The 9,132-nt window shown below is 40.4% G+C and overlaps 1 protein-coding gene across 1 annotated transcript; it reads right to left on the minus strand.

Moving 5' to 3' along the window:
* Positions 1-353: 353 nt before the first annotated feature.
* LOC122402012 (proclotting enzyme-like) lies at positions 354-8,282 on the minus strand. Its single transcript, XM_043404504.1, has 9 exons — positions 7,799-8,282; positions 7,432-7,476; positions 6,051-6,302; positions 4,206-4,291; positions 4,041-4,126; positions 1,992-2,129; positions 1,783-1,919; positions 1,548-1,705; positions 354-512 (listed from the first exon to the last, which is right to left on the minus strand). The coding sequence occupies exons 1-9, from the start codon at positions 8,280-8,282 to the stop codon at positions 354-356; spliced, it is 1,545 nt and encodes a 514-aa protein (XP_043260439.1).
* Between the last annotated feature and the right edge of the window lie 850 nt (positions 8,283-9,132).

A 9,132-nucleotide genomic window follows, 5' to 3' on the forward strand; every position in this document is an offset into this window, starting at 1 on the left:
ATAAAAGCAGCTTCACCTAGACGGAATGGTGCGTACAACGCGTCGTCTCGTCGCGTTACAAGTATTATATATTAAGATCGACACGTGAAGCCGATAGTTTCGACGAAGAAAACGTCTCTTGCCGAAATTCGAAACCATTTCCGTAGACGTCGCGTTCCCACGATATTTACATCCTTCGAACGATAGAACGGCCAAGTCTTTTGTTATTCACTGGCCAGAGCACTTTCGTCCGATCCATCTCAACGACCACTCGCGAACACGAAGATCTATATCCGGTGCCGTGTCGCAAACTTTGTTTCATGCAAAGCTTCCTAGCGTACAGAAAACAGTCTACGTTCCCTGGATCCATTCCGCTACGAGTTTATGACGTACGTTATCCAATCGACAGTCTTCGCCACGCGATGATAAATCCCTGGTTGACCCGGTTGGGCGCAGGAATATCCTGCTGACACGATACCGATCAGGTACCATCGTCCTGTTTTCTCCAACATCAGTGGTCCGCCGCTGTCACCCTGCAGAAACCACAAAAAGAAGTATTTGAAGGTGTATTCTAGTGTAGGTGGTCAAAAAGATCGGTTTTTTAATTCCACTTTCTTATAGCTCGGAGTTTGAAATACAGTTACGAACTAAATTTAAACAAAGTACGATAACTATTATGCATTTAAGTTTTGTACATTATCTTTATGGTACATAGATTATTTAGCGAAAGTGTGGCTCTAATTTGATGTTTTATTTGATCGTAACTAATAATTCCAAATAGGTAGCCAAATCCTTACCAAACTCGAGATACAACCTGTCCCTATTATATGACCCACCCTGTATAAGAGAAACATACATAGATATATATGACTTCGTACTTAAAGGGTAAAAACCCTTTAATTAGACTTTAATTTAATTAAGCATGGTTTTGTAGAATGCGACTGGATGCAGCTGCAAACTTTATAATTTCAGGAATTACGTACTTTCCTGGCATAGGTGGGTATATAATTTAACTTGCTTCGTAACAAAAACTTTTTGGCAATTAAAAATGTTTATGTACACTTATAAGTTTATGACACAAGAATTATATAGGCAAGTTTAAACATCACATTTCATGTTAAAAAAGTTTCAAACCAACATATTTTCTAATAGAAGAAAATGTGAAGAACAAAATATTCGTAGGAAATTAAAAAGTTCCGAATCATTCTGGAAAAATTATTTTCAATTGCAAGGGTCAATTACAATCATTTTTGGTCAATAGACATACCCTCGAAATCCTACCCACTTTCGAGAAAAAAATTCTTTACCGAAAGTATAATGTGTGACCAGAGATCTGTGATTATATTCCTCATTTTTATCACTTCATATGTAGATATAATCCACTTATCCGGCATATAAAATTTTAATGGGAGATTTTAAATATGTAAAATTTTCGTGTGAAAGATTGCAAAACTCCAGATATTTATCTACGATCGATCACAGGTCGAACCATTAGATAAACAACCCATCAGCGTGTTCCTGAGTCAGACTCGATAATTACAATTTTTTAAATTTTACTGGACACTTACTTGACAGGAGTCTTTACCGCCACTGCGATATCCGGCGCACATCATCTCGTCATAAATTACGACGTTAATGCCGTTGGACCGATGCCACCTTTCGCAGACTCGATTGTCTATCACTGGTACGTCCACCGCTTGAAGCGTCTTCGGGCGCAGCCTCGAACCTGTCCAATCGAAAAGGTTTAATGCACGATTACCCACCAAACGATTAGCCTTACAAACGAATCGACTTCGTATTTACCAGCCTGCAGCGCGCCCCATCCTGCAGCCCAGCCGTATTGACCCAGGAAGTCATCGTTCTTCTCAGGCAGGCAAATCGGCGCTATGTGAGGCATATAATGAACCGGTCGATCCAGTCGAAGAACAGCCACGTCGAACCTGAACAATATCAAACATACGTTCGACAAATCGTTTCGAACGTCGAGTCCGACCGTCGACGATCGATGATACCTGTCAGCCTGAGGAGTGAACTTGAAGTAAGGATGGACACGGATCTCCCTGACGCCGAAAGTGTAAGCTGGCAAGGTTTCGCTGGCTGAATTCACCACGTAATCACCGAGGGTCACTTGGACTTGACGAGCCGATGCTCTGGGTATGCAAATTGAACAAATTTTTAATCGATTCCATCGTAAAAACGCGTTAAAATTAAGGAGACAGTCTCAGGTGTAAAATTTGGTTCCAAATTTAACCATCTTTATTAATTTTTTTTAACTAAATGTAACATCTAGCGCTATAATTTATTTTCCCAATTTACTTATCTATCCTTTGGGAATACAAAGCAAATTTTTCAATAATTTTTATTGATTTTTCATGTTTTTATTACGCCCGCAGTAAACATGTGCTTAACCACTGGCGTGGGTGATTGCAGCTCTCAAGGTTGACTAAATAAAAAAAATCAAAAACATTTATCTCCAAAAATTGAACAATACAGTCTTAAATATAACATATATTCTTTCAAAAACTGTAATTTAAAAAAAATTGATTAGGGAGGCAGTCTCAGGTTTAAAATTTGGTTGCAATATTTAACTATCTTCATTAATTTTTTTTAACTAAATGTAACATCTAGCGCTATAATTTATTTTCCCAATTTACTTAACTATCTTTTGAGAATACAAAGTAAATTTTTCAATTATTTTTATTGACTTTTCATGTTTTTATTAAGCTCGCAGTAAACATGTGTTTAAACACTGGCGTGAGTGATTGCAGCTCTCAAGGTTGACTAAATCAAAAACATTTAACTCTCAAAATTTAACAGTACATTCTTAAATATAATATATATACTTTCAAAAACTGAAATTAAAAAAAAATTGATTTTTTTTTTGAGGTCTCGTATGAGACTGCTCCCTTAAATGGCAAATTACCGCTACTACAGAACAATACGATGAAACGCTTGATATTTTTAAATTTTTTGAACGAAATGAATACATATACATATATGTACATTTTACACACCCTACGTATTGGATATGCTCTCTGAAACAAGTAAATTAAATTAAGTCCTGGAAGCACTAAAATATCGCGCTTCTTCGTTTTTATTGATAAAACATGATCTCGTATAAACTTTAAATAGGTTTCCTGATGTTACTTAGTTGAGAAAGTTTTTGTTTGAATTCTTTGCGTTTAATTTGTTTGCTCTGTGATTGAATGTGTTGTGCAGTTCTTTCATTAGCTGTAATTTCCGTCCCTTGAGTGATTTTTCTAGCAGTCCTTTATAATTTCAAGCAACGCGTGGTATAGTCCATCCAGCGACAATGTGATTAAACTAATTTCATAGTTATAAATTGGGAAATATAAATGTTATTTTTGTTCGTTTGTTCCTTCTGATTCGGTGGTTCCCCATCTAAATCTTGTGTCAGATATAACGCTAGTACGAAATTTGGGGATTTCCCTATACCTTGGTCTTAGCAGGTAATAACGTTATAAAGTGCTTTGATTCAGTTAAAACATGCTAACAGTTAATCTGATGGCGAAATGGCAGCTCACGTTGGAAAGTGAATTGAAAGACGAAAAATGTTTCAATGGCTTCATAAACTTACTCCTGCTAGAGATCTCTTAATTTTTTACATTTAACCTTTTCAATAAAACGATTTTATGGTACAGACCTCAGTGCAGTGAATTTAATAGGAACGAAATATTTATAATTGTATGATTTTAGTTTTTCTAATTTTGACCATAATAAACCCTAACAAACACTAGGAACTTATGGGACGATCTGTGGCGTTGCCTCCCATGCTCGCCACCAGAGGGGTCGCGCTCTCACAAGCGCTCTCACAAGCTCTCGGTTGCTATATACATACAATCTTCTAACGCCACAGATCTAATACAAATTAACTGTCCACTTTCTTTACCAGACACAGGATCCTTTTCTCAAAACTAGAAACCATCGTGATTAAATCTTTTCAAGGCAAAAAGAATTTGAAAGAAGTTCTCAGACTTTGTATCAAAGATATACTATGGGGGGATTATTTTAAAGAATAGAATATAATAATTAATACTCACTTGGCTACGCAGTGGCCAGCAGTGACGACGTGGAATCGATTGACGAGCGTGCCACCGCATCGACTAGACCCGATCCGTATGTACGCCTGAGAAAGCAGAACATTTTCTCTGTTTTAAAGGCGCAACGCGAAAGGAACAGTTTCGATTTGTTAATGCGAGCCTGACCTGCCACGGGAAACTGCCGAAACCCGCTTCATCGCCGCCGACGATTCTTCTTTGGGCGGTTTGCTTCGAGGCGGGAATACCGCAGCCTGCAATTACAAGGACGTAGACTCCCTGTTAAATCTTTAGGACTCCATGCAGCATTCTCATTTGCGAGCACTTCTTGTTGAGTTAGTAACGGAAAGTAAATTGTCGACAATCGGAAACTGGTACACGTTGTTACGTTCAAAGGTATCTAATCGAGAATCGACCGATTGATCGTAAAGTTATCAATTTTCCAACGACTCCGCCCTACGAAACTAAGTATTACCGAATTAGACTTGGAGTAATTCAGTAAAGCGTTCGCGAGATTATAGAAGGAAAGATGAAACTCGAACGCGTTACGATTCGAAACGAGAGAAATGTTCTGTTAATTCTACAAGCTGATCGCGGTTAGAACAGTCCTGTCTCGATCTGCTTGCCCGCCAAAACGACGCTCGGACGTCGAAAACCTCAGGGATACGGAGTATTAGGACTGTTTCCTCGCGAGCAAGGGAAACCGGAAGTAGGTACGAAATCAGGGGAACTCGCGTGACAGGGGAACCGACGAAGTCATGCAGAATCGTTGTTATCGCGATCGGCATGCAAGATCGTTTGACAAACAAGGGAAAAGTGTTCTCTTCGGGAAAAACTAATTGGAGGGAATTGGGAAAGAGAGAAACAGGAACAATCGCTTCGCATGCAAGCTGGCTCATGCTGGTAGGAAGACAGGGAGGGGGAACGTAAACGCCAGGAGTCGCTTGGTGTACGTACTTTCGTGCTTTGAAAGGTGCGAATAGAGAAAGTGACATTCGACAACATGCGGAAGAAAGTGTAAGTGAGAAGGAGACTAATTTTGAAAGTGAAGGACGTTGCGACATTCTGAGGAAAGTGCAAGTGTAGGATTTCAAGAAGAACGCTGGAGAAAAGGCTCACGGGTCGAAGATACGAAGAATGTAACGGGGGAGGTGGAAGTGACAATATCAAGGGTTTAAGGGATAAAATATAAAGGTAAAGTGTATAGATGAAATATAGGTGTACGTATGAAGAAGTCAAGGTGTAAAGATGTAAATATATAATGTTAAAGTGTATGCAAAAATTTTCATCGTTTTTGAAGATTTCTTTATTAATATGGCACGAACTCGTATTATACACGTTACTTTTAATTAATCCTTAATATATTGACTGTCACGTCATCCACGTGTGGGTGACGATTTTTCGCTAAGAAGCTAAAAAAATTAATTCTCAAGATTATCTATTAAAGAAAATGAAAAAATACTGGTTACAATAAACATTACTAACGATAGGATACTGTAGGAAATATCTAGATAGATCAATGCTTGACAGAAGTCATAGTTTATCAGACTGTATAACAGTCCATTTCATTTCGTTTGTTGCAAATTATCAAGTTATAACAAGAGTATGTACACGTTCAATTATCCTTAATTCATCGTATACAATCATGTATGCAACAAAGAGGACATTTCCAACTTGCGAAGTAATAAACTTTAAATTCAATTTTCTCGAAAACAAAGCTTCGTACGAAAGAATCAAATACCAAATTTTGTCCTTATTTTTTTACGTAGAACTACCTCCTGGCCGTACAACAATTTTCCATCCTGTTTAAAACTAAAAAGATAGAAAGGTATTGAAGAGGATACGAAGATGAGATAAGGAGAGATGTAAAGACGAAAAAGTGACAAGACACACGCAGGACGTCAGCGATCCGGCGAAAGTAAACAGAAATCTAGAACCACCCCCAAGTAGGCAGCGTGGAACGATCATGCTAGTGCAACAATCGGATGGCATGCTTCTGTAGGAAGGACTTACGATCATCATTGGCGGTCTCCGTGTAAGTATCCAACGGAAGCGGCTGAGACTGATCTCTAGGTGCCTCAATCAGGTTATAATCAGAGCTACCTTTCGGTTCTCGCCGCTGACAACAAGCGTACATAATACCGCCGCAACTGCCGTCCAATAGGCCAGCGGACATCCAGCACATTAGAAAAAATTCGCAGCTTCGTCCGTCGGCGCACAACGTATCGTCACCCTTCCACAGCGGTCTGTTTTGTTGACGCGACTCTGCACAAAACAGGGCAAACTGTTCTTCTTTTTTTCTCTATCCTTCCATCGCACGGAACGAAAGAAGCGGATACGGATGGGTCTAGTTTCGTTTCTAATCTTTAATCTTTAAACTTTAATCTCACCGACAAAAATGGCGGATAAACTTCCGAAAAAGACATCCGATTTTTTTTATACTCTGGACTCTTACGTATTTTGATGTGCTTATTACGAATATGATAGTGAATATTAGCGTTATTTTCTTAGCGGAAGCCATGAAAAAACCATATAGATCAGTTTTTTTATTTACTTCTGTAAATAATGGGAATTTTGAAAAATAGTTCAGATAAGAGTTGTAGCTCTCATCAAAATACACATTTTATTTCCTATTGTTTTTTGTCATAAATGTGGTGCTTTACGTGAGAGTACTGGTCGACTGTAGGGGAACCCCCAAGTGAAGCTCGCCCACGCGGTCACTGGGAATCTCGTGCGTGTATATTAATATCGAAACAGTTTTATCAATTTTCACTATCATACTCGTAATCAGTCGAAATAAGTAAGAATCCAGAGGATAAAAAAATCGGAGTCCTTTTCGGAAGTACATACACCAAAAATGGCACTCGAAGGTTACACGACGAGATACGTTTTCGATGAACCAGCGTCTCTGATTACTCCAAGCCTAAGCCTAACTTCGGAATACTTAGCGAAAGGGGACAAGCGAACGGGTTAGGCAATTCGCGGGAACGAAAGGAGCACGGGGTTTTCAAGAAACACGGCGTCTACGGTCGCGATAAAGCCGAACGAAATCGTAAAAGCAACAGGAAAGAACGCTCGTGGACGTCTGTCGTAACGATATGGCCAGCGCGGATGACGGAAATCGTCGGCTCGACGGAAACGAGACCGCGTCTCGCAATCGTTGCGACACTTGACTAAGGATATTGCGCTTAGTGGCTGGCTATAATTTACGATTATCCGACAAGTACGAAACCCAAAGGCGCGATGTAACAGGCTATCGGTTTCACCCATTGGGTTAGAGAGAAAGACCGGAGTCACTCGGCGAAACGGACTATCGACAGATTCAACCGGGCCACGAATCATCGGTAAGCCGTTTTCTGGGACGTCGGTCAACGGTTGCTTTCGGGGAACGTACCTGACTCTAACCTAGGATAATCGTCGAGCGTTTGCTTTCGATGATCTGAAACAGTAAATCATTTCTTAGTCATCCGGGGGACGGTTACCTTTGTTGGAAAAGCAAAAGATAAAGGTGAAATTTGCGTAGCAACCTTTTCATATGCAACAACCTAATACTTAAACAGCTGCATTTATCTTGTCGAAACAAATAAGTTCCTCTCGACAAGCAAATCAAGAATGTAGGCCCCGCAAGAAATACAATTAAATTTTATCGACGCGTTCTTCCAGCATTCTCCCGCTCTGTCATCAAAATCATCCCAAAGAATGGCCCTACGTATCTTCCGGGTCTCATTTACTCGAATTTCTGTAAATATCATTCGCGTTACCTCTGGCGTCGTCCTCGAAATCTGGCAAATGGTTGGTCTGTTGGAAGAAGGAGGGTGCACTGCCACCCACCGGGGATGGAAAGTCGTTGTCGCGGAAGATCAGACGCGGAGTTCGATGGCCCATCACTGGCCTGTTGTATTCCGAGACAGGACTCCTCCACAGTGACTTGTGCTGTCGCCACGAAGGGAACCGCACGCCAGGGTGGACACCGATGTTTCTTCCTATCGGAGGACCGCCACCCTCGAAGAGGTAGCCAGCTGGACCGGTCGGGAACCGGACGTATCGTCGTCTGCGAGCCGTGCTCAGTGCCAGATCGGTCTGGTTCCCATCGTCTTTTTGAGTTTCGACGAAACCAGGACTGAAGATTGTTTCTGGCTCGCTGATGCTTCCTCCTGAGATCTCTGTCTGACTCGTGGCACGACATAGAGAGACGACGATGACCATTCCTATGAGCAACCATTGGCACCACCTAGCTGCACCCATCGTTCGGCTGCAACACCAAAGTATATGTTATTCTCGTCACCGATTCATTACATACAAAATTCATTTAAAGACTTTTAAGGTGTACAACATTATTTAACGCAATATAACCAAAGTTTAAGGGAATATTCCCGCTTTTCGAGACAATTCTTTGATTATATCCGGGAATTTTACTGAGAAGTATATGTATTTCTCTTCTATCTGTTTACAGATTTTGCATTCAAAAGTATCTTTTTCGCAGATAATTTTGAGTAAAGCTTCTATATGATTAAAATCACGTATATGAAAGTTTTAATAAAAGTATTCCGTGGTTAATGAGTTAAGACCAGTGTCTCTTTAAAGAAAGGCAATACTGAAGATCGAAGAGAAGGAGAAGATATATTTGCAAAGAGAATAAAGGAAAAGTTATTTTCCCCTTTATACAGCTGTGATGGATGGGTGTGTTTCAACTATCGTTTCACGCTATGTACCCAAAATTTGCGTCACTACGCGTTATATATTTTAATTATATTATCTTCTCCCGCGATACCGCAACGTCAGCGTATTATTTGCGCGACAAAGATTGCCTCCCTTTCAAATTTTCCTTCTGTTTCGCAGTTTAAATCTCGTTTATCTCTCCTAATTCCGCCGATACGGTTTTTCCAATTAGCCCGAGCAAATTGTTAAACACCGGATTGCCTGATAAGGCATACCTCCGGCCAGAACGAACAGGACAAACACGAAGCCCGGGTTCACGGGATGTAACGGGCAGAGGCGAATAGGTGAACGATCACGATCCTTCGGATGGTTGATGGGGGGCGGGGAACGGGACGACGAGTGCTAGAAAATCGATCGTATTGCACGAGAAACTCCC

This window comes from Colletes gigas, unplaced genomic scaffold (assembly GCF_013123115.1).
Source record: "Colletes gigas isolate AHSC1104 unplaced genomic scaffold, ASM1312311v1 Colletes_gigas_Sc00031, whole genome shotgun sequence".
Taxonomy (NCBI): Eukaryota; Metazoa; Arthropoda; class Insecta; order Hymenoptera; family Colletidae; genus Colletes; species Colletes gigas.